We start from the raw sequence: 22578 nt of genomic DNA on the forward strand, positions 1-22578 counted from the left end.
CATATTCTCATTTATCATACAAGTATGTGAATGTATAGTAAAGATTGCCGCACAATGGCAACCCAAATTCGAATGGTAGGAAAACCCACAACACGCGCACGAAATTATTCAAATTGCCATTGTTGAACAACTGAATCGGTTTCAGGCTGAGACTTTAAGTTTTCCAAGGCATTTTCTTATGATTTTCACTTTTCGCCCAGCTCCAAAATGCGATCGTGAGCGCATGTTTTCATTTTCATTGCGATTTGCCCCCGAGGAAAGCCGCAGCCGAACGCTTGGCCTGCCACAGCTCAAGTGCGCGTCCCAAGCGCTGTGGCAGCTCGAAGATGGGAGCTGCGAACTGGTAGCTGCGAGCTGGTCTCGCTGCCAGCGAGAGCGAAAGTGCACGACATTGGGTTCATCAGCTGGAGAGTGAGAGAAGCAGTAGCAGAGGCAGCTCTCAGTCTGCGCCACATCCGACAGGCGGGAAATCGTGAAGCTCTGGCTTTGCCTGTGCGGTAATAAGTTGATTGTGCGGTAATTTCTGTTTCACTTGCCCGTCCTACACCGCAAACGCTGAGAGACTCGCACACAGAAAGAGAGAGCGAGCGAGAGAGAAGGAGAGTGAGAAGAGATTGAGGCAGGGGGCTGGATATTATTGGCCAGCTCGCTGGCCAGCTACGGGCCTGGGCCACACATGCACAAGAGTCGCATCATCATGATCGCTAACCTCTGCCCATGTGTGTGTGTGTGTGTGTGTGTGTGTGTGTATCTGTGTGTGCCGCTGGCCGACTGTGTTTCGGGCTCTGTGCGAATGTGGCATCTATGCCGCTTGGATTTTTTGTATAAATTGATGATGCGGCTGCATTGGTTCGTCAGTGAAGCATTTGATTTGGTCTAATAAACATCGGTGAACCGAGTCCGAGTCCGAGTCTAGAGTCGAGAGTGCAGCGAGGATAACTGAGAAAAACAACAAACGTGAGACACTCAGCCATACATACACAGTTTGGCCAGGCATCCCTAACAATCGTATCTCTTCCCATCTCTACACTCCCAACACACACCGATACACGGCACAGACCTAGGATTACTGTGACAGTGCAAGTGTGTGCGTGCCAATCCGTGAATATACATTACAATACATCCATCTAAGAGAGCGCGTGTTCGAGCAGCCATGAAAACCTTCATCTTAATGTCCTGCCTGGCGCTGGCCGCGGCGCGCCCTGAAGCCGGCTACAACTATAATCGTCCCGGTGGCGGCGGTGGCTCCCACGGTGGCAGCGGCGGCGGCGGTGGCGGCATTGGCATTGGATTCGGTGGCGGCTCTGGTGGTGGATTCGGCGGCAGCTCAGGTGGCGGTAGCTTCGGTGGCGGCTCAGGAGGCAGCTTCGGTGGTGGCTCAGGAGGCGGCTTCGGCGGTGGTTTCGGCGGTGGCTCAGGAGGCGGCTTTGGCGGCGGCTCAGGTGGTGGATTCGGCGGTGGATCCGGCGGTGGTTTCGGCGGAGGTGCGACAATCATCAAGCTTAAATAACTTCCCAGCTAATCTTGGATAATTTTGCAGGCATCGGCGGTGGTTTCGGAGGCGGCGGTGGCGGCGGTGGTGGCGGCGGCACCACCTTGGTGCAGAAGCACATTTACGTGCATGTGCCACCACCAGAGCAAGAGGAAGTGCGTCAGCGCCCCAATCTGCCAGTGGGCCAGGCCCAGAAGCACTACAAGATCATCTTTATTAAGGCGCCATCTCCACCCTCGTACCAGGCTCCAGTCATCCCGCTGCAGCCCCAGAACGAAGAGAAGACCCTGGTCTATGTGCTGGTCAAGAAGCCCGAGGATCAACAGGATATTGTCATTCCCACGCCCGCCCCCACGCAACCCTCCAAGCCCGAGGTCTACTTCATCAAATACAAGACCCAAAAGGAAAGCGGCGGCATCTCCGGCGGCACCGGTGGTTTCACTCAGACCAACACTGGCAGCGGCTACACAACTGGCGGCGGCGACGGCGGTTTCATTGGTGGTGATAGCGGTAGCATCTCCGCGCCATCCAGCAACTACGGCCCACCCGGCAAGTCTGGCCCCTACTAAGCAGCATCCCCGCAACAACAAGATGAACACTCACCTCGATCTAACCACAATCAGACACACACTCGGCTCAAGCTGCTGACTAGTCCTGTCTTTGACGCGCTAACACTCGAATATTTCCGAAAAAAGACACGCCCACACTCAACCCCACAAACTGCGACTTGACCCAATCTCTGGACGGGAGAGACGTCCGACACAAGACGATTTTCTCGCCTCAGGCTCACATAACTGGGCGCTACTTTCGTCCAAAACTTTTGTATATAAAAAAATGTTTCCGACTATCCTAACTACACCATCATTCGATATATCACCACTTCCATCTCTCTCTCTCGCTCTCTCTCTCTCTATCTCTGTCTCACTCACACACACACGAACACACTATCTCGTCTGTCTTTCTCCCTCTCACTTGCCTAACCAGAAAAAAAAATGAAAAAAAATCAATTAGCTAATAGATGACAAGTGCTGAGTTCCCCGGGAAGGGAACTTCACTTGGCATCCGGGCATCAGAAAAAAAAAGAACAAGAAGCAGAAGTTAATAGATGATGATAATGCGAAAGTTGAGATATAAATCCATTCATAATACATAATACATACATATAAATATAAATATACATTAATTATATTATTAGATTTAAGTACTTTATGCACAATAAAAAAAAACAACGGTGACAAAATTACAAAAAAAAAAAATCGTTCAAGAGTATTTTTCTTTTCTACAAACTTTGTCTCACAAGGGCTAATTTCAGCAAAGACTGGAATCATAAATTAGAAAATAAATTTCTAAAAACAAAAATTTACTTAATTTGTTCTTAAGTTAAGAAGGCTCTTCTGATATTTAGAAATCTTTTCGTTTATTTTGAAGCCAAGAATAACTTCTAAATTGGGCTTATATTATTTTCCAAGTGTATAAGTCGTTTTTCCATTAGCATAAAGTACACGCCCGAGAAATTGATTTTTGTGCTCGTCCCTTGCATTCTTATTGTTCGTGCGCCTCTCTAATATTTACCTATTGGGCACGCATTGCTTCCACATGCGGATTACTGACGTCAATGATGTCGTATAGGACGTCCCTGCCAGCCAGGCGATAAGAACGTGCGTTCAGCTCTGAATGAAAATCCTTAACAATGCCTGGGCAGTAGGCATTGCCAGCTGGGAGATGCTTTTCGACTTTAAACTTGATTTCACGCAGATGTAGCACAAAGTGTGGCCGATTTTAGGTCAGCTGAAAAACCAATTTATCCTTGCATCATTCGGGCTTGCCTTAAACTTGGCCCACTTACAGGACGGGAAAAAATTAATTAAAGCGAACGGAAAATTGGTGTAGAAGTTCTGGAAGCCCACTAGAAACTAATTAAAAAGTAATTTCTCAGCATTACGCTTATAATTTAAACATCGAGTTTGAAAACCACAGAAAACCTGACTTATTTTTTATAGTTTTTTTTTTTCACTTATATATCTAATCCCACATTGCCAGTCATTTGTCTTTGACCGTTTTTTTCGTTTTGGTTAATCTTTTGCAAGGGAAGGTAAATTAACGGTTTCCGCCACTTAGGCAACGCGGTCTACAAGGAAGACAAAAGGGCCAAGTACGCGGGGCTGGAGGCGGACAAGTCCATTTTAATTAAGTTGACTTGTGTGAATGATTTTCCGAAAGTTTTCCGTTTGAACTCAACAGACAGACACAGTGCACTGCCGGGCATGGTGTGGGTCGCCCAGAGGACCTGGCCCAACTGCGATTGCCACGCTTAAAGCCAGCACAGCTGTCCAGTCGGGGAAGCCCCAGCCAAAGGTGCTGGTAAATGAGAAACTGGCAAATGGCAACTGGCAACTGGCAACAAGCCGCAACTAGAGCTAAAGTTAGTGACAGCGCCCCCATCTCCGCTTCTTCCAAAACACTTTTCTAGGCCAGGCGACAAAACCTCAGCAAGTCCACCAACATTTGCATTAGATTGAATATTTAATACCTTTATGGTGTGAACAGTTCTTCCGAATTTGGAGATACGTTGAACAAAGGCCTTTTCCCATTAAAGTTTTTCGCTCAGCTTTTAAGAATTCAAGATGTTGATGTAATTTTATTTTCAGTCGAATACTCAAAACTCAGAATAGTAGAGAAAAATTATTGTTATATAACAATTCCATAAATTATTATATGTATATGATTGAATGTAGTTATACCACAAAAAATTCCCTTTAAAAATAAAATCCTGATTTATATCGAAAAGTGGACCTCAATGAGCAATTGGAAGTATAATATTTCAAATTTGTTATATGTACACCTGTCTAAGGTAAAGCTTTAACCCATTTTTAAACGAAGACACCTCAAATTCGAAGACAAAAGATAAACTGTTTTATAATCACCAGAATTTGCCATTGACTACAAATAATTTCACAAGCCCCTATTGAAGAAATTCTGCTTACAAAAGAATCGTATTTAAGCCACAAAAAAAAATATGTTTATCTCTAAATGTAAATCAGTTTCAATCTGTTTAAAAAAATTGAAGATTGTCAACATCAGCTTCTGTTTACGATTGCACATTCGTTTTGAACTTCTGCATTGGTTCAAATCGTTAACGTGCTTAGCAGCTCTGCCTAGGGTGTTTCATATTCGGTAGTCTTAAGCTGAAACTTACTTTCTAGGTATTTTTTTTTTTGCTTTTTTATCATTTATCAAGTTTCGTTTGGTTGTTGTTTCACTTTTTAAACATTGCAATCTGCGTTTATTTTGCTTGTTTCTTTGTGATTTTTTTTTTATTTTTTTTTTGTTTTTTTTTTTTTTGGTGTAATGCTTTTAATGCTTTAAATACACAGCGTTATACACCGTCGCCGCCGCCGCCGATTCGCATTGTCATTGTCGCTCGAATTTCAGTTTCCTCCTCTGCGCTACACTTTGTCACTTTCACTTTTGCCTGTGGTTGTTGTTATTGTTATTGTTATTGTTGTTGTTGTTATTGCTGTTACCTTTGGCCGCAACAGTTGTTGTAGGTGGCCCCAAGCCATGAGCTTGTGTTCCCAGTCACATATTTTGTGCTCTTACTCATGCCAGGCTTCCGGATCTCTGTCTCTCTACATATATACATCTCGCACTGTACAGGTGACGCCCCAAATGTTGACCCAAACAATCAAGTTGTTGCTGTTGTTGTTGCCTTTGCTGTACGCCTAATCAATGGGCCATCAGTCATACAGACACAACCCAATTCGTTTGTTGTGGGCTGCCTTTGACTATGCGGTCCAAATTTTTAATTACACTGGCGGCGCTCGTAAAGTGCGGCAAAGCACAATTAAATTGATAACAGCAGCCGCACTTTAATCAAGTATTCCTTGCCTGGTCGTAAAGTTGCGAGTGTGTTGCATGCTCCAAAAAAAGGCCAAACTCCTTTTTCTCTTTTCTTTTTGGTTGGGTTTGTTAGCATGTTGCAAGATAGCCGGACGTACATTAATCAGCTACGGGTGGCATGTGTATACGTACATGTATGTGGGCGGGTGTGTGTGTGTGGCAAGTTTCGACCACAACATTGTCGTAGTTGGAAACGTTCTGATAGCCCGGTCCGGGCTCGTTCTATATTGTGGCATTTGGCAACAAAACTGCGGCTGCTGTTGTTGCTGTTGCTGCACTTCGCCAATATCCTTTGGCTGTTCCTTTCCTATGGGCGGCATCAAATTACTCATGCGATTTTTTCCCTTGTGGCAAATGCCTTACATGCTTTTGGCACTTGAAAATGTGTTGTACGTCCTTTTGCCCCAAATACATATAGTTGAACGGCATGTGCTTGTAATTTATATGTTCTCCCTTTGGACCTTGCACCTCCGATGTATTCATTTAACAGTCTGTGAGCCATTTGGCAAAGCTTTTGGCCTCGATATCCATTTGCATTTGCCTGATTTAGTATTGGACATCTCGAGTACAATTTTCAGCTATGTTCCCATTTAAGCAGTTAGCTTGGCTAATTTATCAAGAGCTCCCTAATGACTCAAGAATGTGGTTACTCACTGGAAACATATTCCAGCTGCAAACATTTTACAATAAAGCGATTCGTTGTCAAAAGTAATCAATCAAAATTAAAAAAAATAAAATAAAATAAAAAAATAGCACAAGCGATTTAGAAATTTCAAGGGAAATGCTTAAAATTCAATTTGTGGTCCGTTAAAAGACTAACAAGAAAGACGAAGTACAAATACATATAGATCTATTCAAGTTGACGCACCATGAATACCCTTCTTTTAGCAATAAATTGCTTTAGTTATTAATATAATAAATTTAAAACAAGCTAAGCATCAATTAGATTATTATATTATAAAATATATTGCTATTTGTATATATATATTGCAATAATATAATTTTACATTTATTATATATGAAACGTCTATACGGAATACTAAAGAAAGTAATTCAGCTCGATATTAAGCGATGCATACGCATATTATGAAAATCAACACTTTTTCCCCCTTTCTCAGCTATAACATGTCGGGAATTATAAGCATCAAGCGACGTTAAGATCAAAGTCAAAGTTCAACTTCTGTGAATTTTATGCCAATAAACTTTGTTGTTTCTTGCTTATTATTTATACAAAAATAATAATTAATATTATGCGCGAGTCGGACAGCCTAAATTATTGGCACACTACATAAAATGTCACTAAAACCAATAGAAAGAATAATTAATTTGAAGACAAGGTAATTCCATTAGCCCGCAACATTAGGGAGGCACACCTGTTTCCCCTTTTTTGAGCATATGGGTTTTTATACACTTTGTATATCTACATATGTAAGATATCAAACAGAACCTTTTCTTTACATTACACAGTATACCCTCTGTTAGTATGCCCTCAAGCGAGGGCATCAGAAAACATTTGTGAATATTTGTGTCATGTCTTCAAACAGAAACCCGAAACGTGCGCAAAATATCGCGTGATAGATGAAAAACTGTATGACCCTTATTTAAGTGGCCTTTCCTTGAGGTTCGGCTTGCCACCGGCGCTGGGTGGCAACCCGAGGCACAGCATCGGGGACCTGGATTTTCGGCTTCGGCTGCCACATTTAATTGGCAGCCAGGCGGCTCTTGGGCGGCTTCGCATCTGACTCCCTCTGACCGCACTGCTGGCTGCTGCTTTAAGTTTATGACACTTTCGGCGTTATAATTAATTGCGCGTTTTCCTTAGCCCCTTTTTTGGTGTGGACACGCCCACGTTGCGCCCCCTACCTCAGTTGAACCTTAATTATAATGTATGTTTGTCGTAAAAGTAAAAGTCGCGTCACGTACATCGAGGGAAGACCCGCAAGGGCCGTGCACATGCATCAAAGTTGAGCTGCCACGCCCACCAGAAACTGTTGCCATACTTGGCTTTAATTTTATTTGGTTTTATCGCCCAATATGGTTTACCGACTGGCTGTCCGGTCAATGGACGCAGCTTTTGTTCTTGCCCCATAAATTGCCACGGCTATAATTGCACAACAAAAATTCCATTTACAGCTTGGCTACTTCAGGAGCAGTGTCCTCCCTCCATCAAATAGAGCTCCTTGCTGTTGTTTTTAATATGATTATTTTTTATGACTTTTGGATTTTTACGACGCTATTTTTCCTGCAATCATTTTGTTATATCTTAATATTCATTTTGCCGTAGACCTGGCGAATTAAATGTAAAAACCTGGCCCAGTCGAGACTCTGTCTGACATTTGGGGCCAACAACTTTTGCAATAAACTGTGCCCAACAAATTAGTTGCTGATTAGTTTAAGTCGCGACGGCATTGTTTAACGTTTAGCTGCACTTCGTTTAATCACTTGATGAAAAGCGCTTGTAACTGGGTTGCCTGCACTTCAAAGCGTTTTTCACGGGCCAACAAGCTTTTCATATTTTTTTTTAGCTTATTATGTTTATGCGTTGTGTGGGGGAGGGGGACTTAAGTCTTTCGTAATTGTTTTGCAATTAACACTGTGCTTCATTGCAACGCCTTTGGGACGTGCGACATGCGGGTTACCACAGTTCAATAAGAAAGTTTCATTTGGACAACGGGGGCAACCCTCGAGCACGCGCTAATCGATAAGCGAATGAATTGATTAATAGCTTTAGATACAATTTTGACAGTGATGAACTGTTTAATACAACACTTTTTTGCTCGTTTCATTTCTATAAACCAATTTGCGTTTTGATTAAGCGTTTTCTCTATTTTTTTGTTAGCCTAGAGCTGCAAAGCTTATTATACTCTCTATCTCTCTCACATACGCTCTCATTGTCTTTCTTTCCCTCTTTATTTTTGCTTCCAATTAATATGTATATTTTTGCCATAACTTAATTGATGTTCAAGCGTATCATTTACTGGTTTTTTTTTAAGATTCAATTTTTCAATACCAACTTTTTGTTAATACAATATCCTTTTTCTTATATTTAAAATAAATATTGTTTGTATCGAGTTTAGAATAAAAAAAAAATTGTCTTAAATATTCTTTTGAGTTGATACACACTTTATTATTTGCATAATTTATATTCCAAGTGTTTTAGTTATTTCTTTTTTAGACCTAAAACGCATGAAAAGTATGCATATTATTTTGTTATATCCATACCAAACGCCCTGCAAGCTGCCTGCACTTTGTCCAAACTGAGCCTATTATTAAATTAAATGACATTTCGGGCAAGGTTTGAACTCTACTTAAACTTGGCATTTGTTTATGAAAGAAGAAATCTTAAAATTTCAATTAAATTTTTTATTATAATATAATTGTGACTGTTTGTCTTTGCCTCTGCCCTTGCCTTTGCGCTTTCAATGGCCAGTTCCCAGCCGCAGACAGTAAACAAATAAAAGTAAATCTAAAAAAGCGGCGTGAACAATGACTACAGGCGTACAATGGTATTACGGGACTTGCCCAAAAATAAAGAGAAAAAATTGCAATCAAGCGGCTTTAAGAGCTTACCTCGCCTCACACGCCGCCAAAAGGCGTAGGGGCAGTTGCGGAAGTTGAGACCGCTTTTGGACTCACGTTCAGCTGATTGGACAGTTTTGATGTCTAGACGGTTGGCCGACTCTCTGGCTGGCCAGCTGCCGAAATTAAGCCTTTGAGAAATGCCTAAAAAATCAGTGGAAATCAGTTTTGCTTTGTTTTTGTTTTCGGTTGGCCAATTGAAAGATGAAAGTTGGGGCTTATTGTTCATGTTTCGTCATACTTTGCATTTGACATTTATCCGATTGTTACTACAGATTTCTGCCTTCATATGTTATGTATCACGCTCGAGTAATGCATCGTGTCCAATTCGTATGACTTAACAGGCGCAATAACAATAAAAGCTCTTCATTTGCGAGAACACCCACACTCAGAGAAAATGTGAAATTTTAATTATTCGCATAACTGGGATATAATTCCTAAGCGCACTATTCTGCTACATGTTTTTTTTTCTATATTTTTTAACTCGTCTTATATTATGTTTTGTATCATAACTTATGCTTACAAATTTAAAGATTTAAGAAAACTGTCCTGAAAAGAGAATTTTTATTATTTAATTATTTTTGCTAAATTTAAATTTAAGTGAAAAACTCTGGCGTATATTCTCCAAATGCACACTTAACACCTGAAATCAAATTCCCGAGCACTTAAATATCAATCAAGTTGGTAGCATTTAATCACTTTAATTAATCAAACTAAATGGCAACCCGTAGACATTGCACAGGTCGAGTCTATTTACAAATGCGACGTGCCAAGAAATTAAATTAGCGCATAATTTGACAGAAAACTTTGCACCTCATTTGCGTCCCTCGGGGCACGTTTTGTAGGCCAAATGGACCTGCCTTCGCTGCGAATCAAAACAGAAATCAGTCAGTTCTCACTGGCTCGTTGCTCGGCCCTTCAGAGCCATTCAAAATCATTTGTCAGTCTGGCTGTTGCTTTTGTCTTTTAGGGGGCGTGTTTCGCATGAAGCTCGAATCATTTTTAATGAATTACAACATACAGCACACGAACTCATTTTTTATGTAAGCGCCAGACAAGGCATTCGGTTTTATGGGTGGACATAATAGCTAACAGTGGGCATAAACGTAGCCATAACCGTAACCGTAAACGTTACCGTAACCGGTTCATGTGACCGCGCTAAAAGTCAAAGTGTCAAATAGTTGATGCGATCTGCTGCTGATGCTGCTGGTGCTGCTGCTGTGGCAACTGCCAACAATTAAGCTGCCGCCAAAAGCCAAATCTGAATCAAATTATCCGCAGCCAAACGAAACAAATCTTAATGTTGCCAAAAAAAAACAAAACTAACTAACTAACCAACATTCCACAAGCTGGCTCAGTCCAGGTCAGCCTTAAACATAAACATTTAAAGCTGCCACAATTCGTTGCATGCCTCTAATTCATTGTTGCATTAGCGCTAGCGAGCTGATATTTTCATAAAATGCAATTTGCAACACCAAAGTTTTAGTGGTTTCTACAAGTTGGTCTTTCAATTAGGTAGAAAAACCCTTTTCCTCACAATTTTACCACCACATAAGCTCCTACACTGAAAAAAATCTCGAATTCTCTTAGACGTAAAGAGACTGCAAGTATGTTTTCTGAAATCCTCCTGAAAACTCTGAATTTAGGCACATTTTAAGGCGCAAATCAACATGAATCGAGCAGCAGGCAATATGACATTTTTACATTACAATTTTTATAAATTCAATGTAAGAAATTTTTATTTGTTTTGCGAAATTATTGCTTTATTAAGAAGTTATCCCAAATCGTGGCTCACATTTATAGTAGTTGTTTTTCCAAAAAATGAGTACAAAAAACTTAATTATGTTTTCTTTTTTTCTGTGTAGTAGTGGATAGTCAATGTATTGACTTCTATTCACAGTTCGACCTCGTTGTTTGCCACACTTGCCACAAGTGTTACAGTTGCCCAGGCAACAGCAATACATATTGACATGTTTAGCTATTCTGAATGCCGACCCACTAACACGTCTATCTGTGCGTACATCATGGCGTATCATTAATGTTGTCCCTGCGCACGCAATGCCAAATGCATTTGCAGGAGGCGCTAAAGAGGAAGCTAATACACTCGTTAAGGACTCGTTTATGTGCGTGCAATGCCAGCACATAACAATGGGAGCTCTATAAAAATCATGCTAATTAAACAAAAAGTTATGAATGTCGTAATGGAATATGATTCATTCATTCATTGTACGTTTTGCTGATGTGATCAAAAATAAAAAGAGTATTAAGGAAGTATGAATGCAGCTCGACTTGCATATATACCCAATGTTGGAAATAAATATATATATATATGTATTAAAATGTATATATAGATAGGGTTATAATCGAGAATAAAGATGATCTTCAGCGTCAATGAGTATGTCTCCATCTTACACAATCCTAATATAACCTTAATATACCCACTTTATGTATACAGCGCAATAACCAGCGAATGTTACGAATGAACTCTTGACTCTGCGCAACATCTGGCCTTAAATTTTATTTGTCAGCCAGTTGGTAGAGATGCCGCAGAATACAGTTAGCAGAAATCGCATATGTAAATATGGCCGCAATATCTGCGGGATTATGCGATAAACATTTAGCTGGCGAGCAAAAAATTCAATCGAATTTCGCATATGATTCGATTATTGTCATTTTGTTTGCCACGCACGCTTCGTTTGTGCCATGCCTTCTGGTGGCTGCCACATATCGGTGCCGCTGAGTTTTTGGCAGCTTAGTCAGCGGACTCGCAACAGCGTTTAACAGCCATGTCGTGCAACCTCTTTGGCTAAAGGTAGTAAACACGTGAAATGTGCCCCAATGATGTGCACATCATAAAACTCAACTGAAACGACGGCTTATATGTAAGTAGTCAGGCTTGGCTTATTACGTCAGCTGCCATTTGAGCTAAAAGCTTATGCAGTTTCAACATGGATATTAGTTGGTCTCAAATTGGCTAGAACATTTTATTGAACCATTAAAGGAGAGCGAACTATTATACGGTGTGTTGAAATTACCTATCCAAAAATCTAGCCTTGCCTTGTGCGCTAATTGAGAGAACACCTGAAGATACATTGTTATTATTAATATGTTTGAGTTCTATTATGTTTATTTTTCTGTGTAATTTCACTTTAATCAATAAAATATATTAATGGAAAATCGCAGCTAGGTTTGAACCTGCGAGCTTATTGGTCCGACGCTCAGACAAATAAATCATATCAGGTTTGCATGACTGCATTGTAGTTCAAACTCTAGCTCTTCAAGCTCTTGCCACCGCTGGCTCCCTATTGAAGGTCAAGTTCTCCTTAGCACAGCCATAGTGCTCACTTTCGACCAAAAAGGAAGCGTCTGTATAAATTTTAGTCTGTCAGTCAGGAAAATCTTTAAGCTTGCATTAAAATAACCTGAAAAAACAGCTAAATAACTTAAAAGCTTTATTCAGTGACGTATTATAAGGCTATCGCGCTAGCAAGTCTATAAGCAACATTAAATAACAGAAGATGAAATACTTTTGAATACATTCACAGATATTTTGATCGATTGTTGTATGACTGAGTAAGACCGAGCATATATAAATGCCACGCATAGTGCATGCCTTCATCCTAGTGTTGATGATTTGTTCGCACAACTTTGGCAAAAATCGTTTAGCCATTTTATGGATAATAATTTTATGGGGAGCAGAATACAAATTCACCCTTCCCTACCGCGTTTATCCCGGCATTGCTGCAACATAAAAATTGCTTTTATTGGCGAAAAGCTGTGATGTTCAAAATGTATGCAGGATATGCACACTCACGCACACTAGCATACGAACACATTAGGTAGTACTTCTGAGCAGTACAGCATTAAGTATTTATTTAACTTTTAGCTGATGAAATCAGCTGCGTTTTCTGCAACTTTTTCATGTACTCATAATTACTCAGACGCCAACACACGTGCATATGTGAATTGCCACAGTCGGGGCTAGGGCTCGAAGCCGACAAATCCTCTCATACAGTGTAGCCATGGGCAGCGCTTTAAGTTGAAGCAGTTGATAAATTGGCTGCAAGTCTGGCCTCTGCTTCCGTTGCGTATAAATCAGGTTATACGTTGACCCCGCTTTTATGAACAGACGCCATGCTGCCGCATATGGTGCTGCCACAATGTGAGGCATGCTCGTATATGGCAGCACAGACAAAATGAGCGTGTCCGTCCGTAGGTGCATGAACTTTGAACCGCAGCAAATGTCAAAACATCCTTTGAGGCAGGACATTACTTTGGAAGCCCAGTCATAGTGCGGGGACGGGGGCACATCTGCTTGGCTTAAATAAACATTTTATTACATTTCGCCTTAATTCTTGCTCTGTTCTCTGCTCTTACAGATGATTAAAATGATGCTGACTGTTGTAATTGTATTCACCAGCTGCTGGCTACCATTCAACATACTACAGGTGGGTGGTGCGGTGGTTCGGTGGTTGCCCTGGCAGCAAATTAGCCACAAGGCGCACAAATCTTGCCATTGATTGAGTTTCTCTCTAAACCTTCACCCCCTCCCCATCTCTTTCTCTCCCTTGCAGCTGATGCTTAACGATGAGGAGTTCGCCAACTGGAAACCGTTGCCCTATGTGTGGTTCGCCTTTCACTGGCTGGCCATGTCGCACAGCTGCTACAATCCGATCATCTATTGCTATATGAATGCCCGTTTCCGTGGCGGATTCCTACAGATAATGTACCGTGTGCCCGGCCTGCGGCGCTGCTGCTGTTTGCATCGATATTTGCGCAGTCGCGGCGAGCGCAGCTATGAAGCAACCGGTGAGATGACCTCCAAATACAATCGCCGAAATGGTGATGGTCTAGTCAGGAAACCTAAAATACGCATTAGGTGCCTCCTCCCTTATCTCTTTAGTACATTATTATGTATTTCAAATCTATTTGTCTTGACGTTTGCCAAAAAAAAAAAAGAAAAGAAAATAAGTGAATATCAAAATAATACAAGTTTTGCAGGCGGGCTTAACCGACTGCGAAATACTCGTTCACAGTCCAGTAATTGCTTGAAATAGGCTAAATAGCCAATATTATATTTACGATATATTTACTTTTCCGATTTACATATATATTTATTTATTTTTTCTTTGAAGTATTTCAATATTATCAGTGGTTCCAGCTTGTAAACTGTGGGAGCTTATATATCAATATAATATTAGACTTTTATCTAAACCCCCTGAAACCTTGTGAACGAGTATTTAAAACAAAAAGCCTAACAATTCTGATTAGCTAGTTCCCCTAGGTAGTTAGTTCCTCGAGTTTTCCATATGCCCATGCATGTTGTACACATAGCACAAAAACCCTATCACTGCATGCGTGAGCACAGAATTTTACATATTCAATTTATTATGAAAGCTTTTGTCACTCTTGTAATTTTTAATTGTTAATTGCTGTTGTTGTTGTTTTTCTGTATTCCACGCCGCCTGAAAAGGAACCGAAGATGCATTCCACCTACATCGTGTGAACACCTGCACCACCTACATCAGCACAAGACGAAAGCTGCGCACGAATTCTATGCAAATGGTGAGTAGAGCTCTTTCCAACATTATACAGCCATATAACTATATTTCTTACAGAGCCAATTTTCATGTGCCGAGACCACAGTGTTGCGGTAGCTCCCGGCACCGCGCAGGAGCCAAAACCAAGGCTCCAGCCACGCCAACCAACTGGTTCATTTCACCTGAACAGCGCCAGCTACCTGAGCTCCACACAGTTTTGAAATACAGAAGCTTAAAATAAATGAGTTTGAACCAAAGATGTGCTGAATCTCCATTGATATACTATATCTAGAGTACATGCATGCAAAGCTAGTTATGTGTCTACATACTTATAGTGCTAAGTGTATTATTGTAAATGTTGACTCAATGTAAATGAATAGAATATGTATTACAAATATCCAAAAATAAATGTGCATAGAAATACAATTGACGTTCGAAATAAAAAATTTTAATCTAATTTTATTATATAATAAATATATAAAAGAAATATGTAAAAATATAAAACAAATATATACAGCATGGCAGGCAAAATAAAAAGTGCATAATGGAAATTAACAGAAACTTTATTTTTATTCCGCTCCATTCCAGTCGCAAAATGCATCGTAATCAGACCCAAAATGCCTAGGTGCGTGGTGGAATTTTATTTAATTAATGCACAAAAGTATGCAGCACTTTATGCCAACGGAGCACCAACTACGCGTAAAATGTGTTGCATACTTCAAAGAGCAACGTGTAAATTGCGTATACGTAATATTGATCACGATTCAATTAGTAAAGCAGCCATAAAAATGAATAGCTACATCAGAAAATTCCATTTATTGCATATACTATTATAAAAATACGCACCGAAAGCAGTTTTAAAGGTATGCTTCATCAATTTCTAGACTAATTAATACAAATAAAAATGTACGTAGAAAAATCACTTAACTTGGTTTTATCATCACCATACGCGACACTTGGTCTGTTCCGGATTCATGGCTGTGCCCCGGGCACACTTGAAGGTGCGCGCAAATTCCTCCGAATTGGAAAGCACACCTTTCAGCCGTATCTGGCCCGGACAGTGCGAATCCTCCAGTGCATAGCGCGATGCAGCGGGCGTATATGTCTCACACCAGAGATTGCCGAACGAGATGAAGAAGAGCTGCTCGTGCGTGTAATGCTCCAGGCCGGGCAGCTTAAGGCGCTCGCGACCCACCTCCTTCACATAAAGGCGATACGCCAGATAGGCCTCCCGCATGCCGCCATTGTCCGCTATATTCTCGCCCAGCGTCAGTTCGCCATCAATCTGCAAGCAGGCCAAACAGAAATATTTATTGTGCTTATCCCGTAATTCTCTCCTTCCGTTGCCATGCTTACGTATTCGCCAATATCCGACAAATAGTAGCGACTGTACTGTTCCACGAAGCAATCAGTCCGATTAACGTACTCGTTGATTGTCTGGTTGGACCACCATTCGACCATGTTGCCCTCTTTGTCGAATCGCCGCCCGCTGTCATCGAACCCATGCGTCAGCTCATGTCCCAATATCGTACCAATCGAGCCGTAATTCAGGGCTCTAATAAAGATGCGTTCGAACAAATGTAATTGAGTTGCTGTCTTAAGGGCTTAAAGCGCCAAGATTGAGTGCATAGCGTGGAGTGCAAGGTGCGGAGTGCAGACAAATGTGTCTCGGTGCTATGTGCTTGGATTGTTTCTTTTTTGTAGTAGTAACTCACTCGAGTCCTAGGCCGTAGAAAGGATACTGCAGTATGGCAATGGGCACAGCTGCAAGAAAAAACAATAAAGAGATTATGAAAAAGAGTAATAATGACCGACTGGTAGACACCATGTAGACACTGCCGAATTGAAAAATTATTTTTGGCATTAGCTCCGAGGTTAGATCCAAAAAAAGTGAATATCGATTGTTATTGATTTTTTTGGATATGGTGTTATGGAGCAAGAGAAAGGTATATAAGCCGTGGAGTATACTTAATGAATCTATTGACGTCTAGAGTCTGAATATCAAATCAGTTATTTCCTAGGTCTTATAATTCTAGCAGTGGTATAAATATGGGCCTATCGATACTAAATAAATTGAAGGTGCCACTAAATATCGGAACTCAGCTTGATCTGTGTATGGGTCCGACAATCGGTGTGTAATCAAGAGAGTATGTACTGTGCCTATTCTCGAAATTAGAACTCTCTGAGCCGGACAGGTATGCTTAGATCTAAAGACGGCATCAAGAATATATAATAATATCCATGCGCTCGGTTACACAAATTTCACAAAGCCATTATACCTTCACCCAATTGCAATGTCTACAGGGTATACAAATAAAACGATTATAATGAACACACGAATGCCTTCGACTTACTTATGGCATTCGATTGAAACGTATGAAAAGCATTCACATTGGATGGCGACGTGGCCCAGCCGATGGGCTCCGGTTTGTCCATATCATTGATTTTGGCCAGCATTTCCCAGTGCACAAAGCCCATTAGATTCTCCAAATGAGTGCTCGCATTGACCTTAACGCCAGCATAGTGGTTATTGAGGGCTGTCGCATTTGTCAGCCACGGAGGGTAGCCAATGAAGCTTTTCATTTCGGCCGACTTTTGCATTGTCCGTCGCTTGGTGGCCGCGTCCATCCATGTAGTGGCGCGCACTAGTCGATCAAACGAGCGTCGTATATCGCTCAGCATGCGCTCCACACGTGGCAGGGTCTCCCTGGTAAAACGCTCATCAGCCAGCACATAGCTTACGGCCATGCCAAACAGAGTATTCACGCCATGGGCACAGTACAGGGAGCGCGGTGTGCTGCCCTCGGTGCCAATGATTAGACGCATATATTCCGCATGGAGCAGTCGCATGTCGCTGGTCGTGTGCAGCACCAGCTCCTCCAAGGCGCTTATCCACAAATACGATTCAATGTACATGGCGGGCATCTCGTGCATATATTCGACAATGTTCTGCAGATAGTATATATCCGTCTGGCTGGTTATAATGGTCGTATTCTTTATGGCATCCGCTGTGGACGCATGTTTTGTATCCTCGAGTATGAGCTGCATATAGCGCAACCAAATGGGCATCGTTTGCGGCGCAATGTTCTTATCCGTCTGATTCTGCAGCTCCAGTAGAGAAATGTAAACAATATCCTCCACAGGATTCTTGGAGGGCTTTGTCATGTTCTCCGCCTCCTCCTTCAGCTGCGAGCAATAAAAACGAAAGCAATTAACTGAACAGAGTTTGGCTTAGACATAAACCAAACACACCGAATGAATTTTGCGAGCCACTTTGACAGCCTGCTTCACCAGCTCGGTTATGCCCACTGTAGCCTCCTCCTGGTTCACATCGGGATCCACATAGAGCAAATATTTCTCAATGATCTTCCGCACATACGCCACATAGGCGGACATGCCGGAACTTGTCTGTTTGCTGGCCTCCTCCTCGTCCGTTTCGTGATTATCATCGCTGTCATCAGTTTCGTCCAGGTTCTCCATGTAGATGGTCTTCCTGTGGATTTTGCGCAGCATCTTATGGGAGTCATCATTGTTGCTAAGTGAAAATGAAGGCTCAATTTAAGCTGGTAATTAAACACATTAATCCCTTGCTACTCACAAGGGGAATGCCGAATCGGTTTCGGGCGTGCCGAGCGCAATACGATTGAGCGTGCGATTTAAGGGATCAGGAAACACATCGAAGCCCACAATTAAATCCAGGCTAAGATGCCGCTTGATAGTCACCACCGAGTCCAGCCAATTGTAGCTAAAGTTGCCCATCACCGTGTTATACTTTGAGCCGCTGCCGAGGGTCAGATTCAAGGCCGAGGGCAAAACCGGCAGCTTGAACTTTTGCAAATAGTGCACAAGCGGCTCCAAGTCCCTCTCATCCAGCAGATCTGTGTCCATGCAGCCCTTGTACATGGTCTTGGCCATGCCCACGGCAGCAGGCTCCTCACTGCTAATATTCGACTGCAGAAAAGAGCGAACCACACGCATTACATGCGCCTGTCGCTCCCGGAACCAATCATTTGAGGTGGCCGAATCGGGACGCGGATGTTCGTTGGCCCAGCGGCCGCAGGTGAATTTGTAAAAGTCCTCGCAAGGATCAGTCTGTTCGTCCATGGCATAAATGAGGCTGGCCGCTGTGCGGATGCACTCCTTACTACGGCATACATGACTAGATTTCTTAACTGAACCAAAAAGCAGCTGATTATAAAGAATGCCACCTGTGGGAGTTCTAAATATTGTCCAGATACTCACAAGTTATGCTTATGACTATGATTGTTATCAGCAGAATGATTACCAGAGCTGCCAAAATGCCCAGCACGACCTTGTGATAATAGCTGCGACGAAATCTGTGAGAAAAAAAAAAATCAAAATTCCTTCGTCAGAATTTCTTAGTAATAACTCCTTGACACTTGTTTGTAAGAGCTGCTCAACAAGACCTTCTTTTTAAGAGAGCTGCATATTAAGAACTTGAAAAAATTGCTCACTGAGGGATCCTTTGTAAGAGATCATAAGCAAGATATCATTTAATAGAATCCCTTAGAATAACTTCATTAAATATAATTCCTTGTTAAGAGATCCCTATTAAGTACTTCACAAAAAGAACCTCTTAAGAAGTCCTTCGATTGAATGTCTTAGTAAGAACTCATAAGAAATGTTGAGTACATACTTGGATTGCACGCCAATCAGATTGGAGTTGATGGTCTCGTAGGGTAGCTGTTTGCTTTGGGCACTGTCCGCCTGTCCATTTTCGCTAAAAGCACGAACTGGTGCCAGTTGGCCGGACAATAGATTCCGATTAGCTGTAATGGACATACATTACATGGAGTTAGTTATAACAATACACTGCAATTTATTATATGATCATAGGGTATTATAGGTTTGACGTATTCAAAAATCGTACGACAATATTAATTCGTAGTACCCCTTACTTTAAACTAATTAGTTTGCTCTTGTCTGTTTAGATGCCTGTCATTTGCCCTGCTCCTTATTCCCGCATAAATTGCTGTCCAATCTTGATCCATTTGCTGGCTGTGCACGTCATTAGGCAGGAGTGCAACAATCCTTTTCCAGCCCGGGCTATGGACGAGTGGGTGGTTGGCTATTTGCAATTCGGACACGTGTGGCATGTTGCATTAACCTGTCACATTCAGCTGCAACATGCATTATCCATTGGTTCAATGCACTGCAAAAGTTTTGCGTGTCCAGCGACATTAAACTAATTTTGAAGCGTAGCTGATATGTTTATTCCCCAAACGTGCATTTTATATCTATGTACTATATATAGATACAAAAATTCATTTTTCGTGGTAATTGAGGAACTTTAAGTATCCTGTATATAAAACTAAATTGTAAAATCAATTTTAACTCTCTAAAAGAAAATATCCGGCATTGTCCGGATCAAATGAATAATGTTGGAAATGTAATGGGTATCAAGATTTCTTCCCGCATTTTCATTTCCATTTCTTAATAGAAGTTAGACTATTCTATCTGTCTGTATAATTACAAATATAGTGCACACATATACAAATGGAAAACTTTAGTAGATTTGAACCAGCGCCCATTCGCTTGATCACAGACAGTCAGTTATCCTTGACAAGCTCATTTAAGCATATAGAATAAAGAGCTTTGATAATCCATATAAGTTGATCTATTTAATTGCTTTATTAAAGACATCAAAATAAAGTCTCATAAATGAATGTGGATATATCGCTGATTTAGTCCGTTAATTAACCCAACTTTATCTCCATAAATGGCCAACAACAATTTTGAAAATGAAAAAAAAGAATCTTGCTAAGAAACATTTTTAATCTAATTTGTATTCACCAATTCTGTCCAAAACAACAACAAACAATACACTTCAATAGTAAACAATCGTAATAATAATATATAACAATAATTATAAACATAATTTAACAATATATATTGGGATTATTTGTCACAAAAAGGAACAGAAATTTGTTAGCATTCAAAAGTTTCGAAACAAATTACATTTTTTAAAAATGTCGAAAATTCTAACTTTATTTGGCTATGAAACTTTTAACCTGGAAGTTAATATATACGCCATGGCTGAGGACGTATCTGGTATCACCGACTATATGCATCGTGCTGAAAAGCTAAACACAAATTTTTTGCATCCCTTGGAATGTGTCATGGAGCTATGGGCCGGCTTTCTAACTATAGCTCTAGCTGTGTACTTGATAAACTGTGTTTCCAAATATAAAAAGACGAAGCTCTTGGAGAAATCAAAAAAACAGCAAAAGCAAACTGAAGAGATGAGCGAACAGCTAATGGATATAGACTCAGAAAAATCCACATATGGATCAGAAACAGATAAAGAAGTAGAAAAAGCTAATGATAAAACAATGTTGTCCAATGCAGTAAAAGAGCCAGAGACAAGACAGATAAAGGTCGATAGTTAAAAAGTGTAAAACATTCAGCATTATTTGGTAGATTTTTTTCATATTCCCCATCAGAACGTATATGAATAAAGGCAAGGGTTAAGTGTTAAATATTATGATATTATTCTTATTCGTCATCAAGTGAATAATTATTGCGAACGGTCGGTCGCTTACTTCAGGTTAATCTATACATATTTAAAGTCAAGCTATTTGCGTTCCATTGTGGTTGCCTAATGAATCAATGCACCGCTTGTAACTCGAAAGTTCTTAATTGCTATGGATAAGGTGTATGTATATGTACATATAGCATATATAAACATTTAGTTATTTTGCTCATTCAGAAGTACTTTACCTTATAAATATATGTATATATATATATATATAACTATGAGGACTGCTTGATGGCCAACGCACAGTCCAATCATTATTTACCTAAGGCCTTACAAGTTTTCACCACCAATTGTGGAAAATTTGTGAAATCTTCGTTTGAAATCAAAATCAAAATATTTATAAAAATGGAGTATGAGAGTTTGAAAAACAAAATATAATTCATGCAAAGCCGGATAATGCCCGCTAGTATTGTTATAAATCAATTCAAGTTGTTCGGTTGCCTTTCTTACACATCATTTTTAGGTACTTAAATTGCGGATTGACAGCAATCTAAGTATATATGTTTTTGAAGTGGACTTTTTAGCCGTGACTCACCCGGCGTTTGTAGACGCTGCAGCGGCAGCGGCTGTTGCTGCAGATTCTCATCGAAGTAGCCATTGTTGGCGCTGGCCGTTGTCCAGATGCGATTACGTGTGCTAGGTGGGGCAGCATCCATATTGGAATTGTCGCCGTTGCTGCGAAACCGCAACTTAGTTGATCTTAAATCGTTTATTCATTTTCCCCGTGGGATTTTTTTAGTTATTTGTTATTATTTTTTTTTTTTTTAATGAACGCTCGTATAAATTGTGATGTGCTTCATTAATATGCGTTAGCAGTCGCTGAATGTGGTTCACATAGAGGCGCACACCACATGTTGCGCATATAAATGAAGCGTTGCAAGCGGTTTGCTGGCGCAGATTAAGGCGTCGACACACGAATTCCAAAGCTTCTCTTTAGCCTTTGACCTATGCAGTCAGTTGCATAATTGTGCATAAAGCGTAGCAGAGCTGCAGCCACTGTAAAAGTCATAGGAAATATCGTATAATAAATATGAAGACCCAACCAGCACGGCCACTTGCACCGTATACGACTGAACTACCGACTGCCGGCGTATTGAAGCCGTGTTGAGGCCAACAGAAGGTTTTTATAAGGCCGCGCGACCCAGCGACAGCAACAAACAAACAAACAATAACAGCAACAACAATAACAACAAGCGACAACAACAGCAACAAATCAGGCAACCACCATTAACTCCTTTTGCCATGCAAATGTGCTGCGGCAATTACAACCCAGCACTCGCCAGCACCAGTAACAACAACAAATGACAACAACAACAATGCGATTGTCTGACTGTCCAGCACATTACATTACACTCGCAGGACACGTGGGGCATGTCTACTTTCTCATGCCATTGGTGTAGCCAAGTAGAGTATTTGTAGGCCACATCGAAGTTGACAGACAATAAAAACTATTTTCTTTTGGCAAGGAATATGTGTTGGCTTTTTATATTCGTATATAGTTTTTATTA

At 40.9% G+C, this 22578-nt stretch overlaps 3 protein-coding genes across 4 annotated transcripts in view; 2 read left to right on the forward strand and 1 right to left on the reverse strand.

The window, feature by feature from the left end:
- The window catches only part of RYa-R (RYamide receptor), a 92324-nt gene extending 77387 nt beyond the window's left edge, over positions 1–14937 (forward strand). The window contains exons 5-8 of one of the 2 annotated variants that reach the window (XM_002053876.4): positions 13351–13419; positions 13546–13780; positions 14445–14536; positions 14590–14937. In XM_002053876.4, coding sequence (XP_002053912.2) covers positions 13351–13419; positions 13546–13780; positions 14445–14536; positions 14590–14628 — 435 coding nt within the window. In that variant the 3' untranslated portion in view covers positions 14629–14937. Of the gene's footprint in view, positions 1–13350; positions 13420–13545; positions 14413–14444; positions 14537–14589 lie in introns of those variants that run through there. The other variant, XM_070206932.1, reaches the window with a different exon arrangement.
- Positions 820–2583, forward strand: TwdlT (TweedleT). The gene is made up of 3 exons (XM_002053875.4): positions 820–957; positions 1059–1484; positions 1541–2583. The coding sequence occupies exons 2-3, from the start codon at positions 1154–1156 to the stop codon at positions 2059–2061; spliced, it is 852 nt and encodes a 283-aa protein (XP_002053911.1). The 5' UTR covers positions 820–957; positions 1059–1153; the 3' UTR covers positions 2062–2583.
- Positions 14938–15316: 379 nt separating the features above from the next.
- On the reverse strand, positions 15317–22188 carry Nep5 (Neprilysin 5). Its single transcript, XM_002053874.3, has 9 exons — positions 21606–22188; positions 19169–19301; positions 18754–18848; positions 18110–18683; positions 17764–18046; positions 16866–17697; positions 16227–16275; positions 15868–16066; positions 15317–15796 (listed from the first exon to the last, which is right to left on the reverse strand). Exons 1-9 carry the CDS (start codon positions 21724–21726, stop codon positions 15452–15454), a joined length of 2631 nt encoding a protein of 876 aa, XP_002053910.1. The 5' UTR covers positions 21727–22188; the 3' UTR covers positions 15317–15451.
- Positions 22189–22578: the final 390 nt, after the last annotated feature.

The sequence above is a fragment of the Drosophila virilis genome, chromosome 2, assembly GCF_030788295.1.
Source record: "Drosophila virilis strain 15010-1051.87 chromosome 2, Dvir_AGI_RSII-ME, whole genome shotgun sequence".
Classification (NCBI taxonomy): domain Eukaryota; kingdom Metazoa; phylum Arthropoda; class Insecta; order Diptera; family Drosophilidae; genus Drosophila; species Drosophila virilis.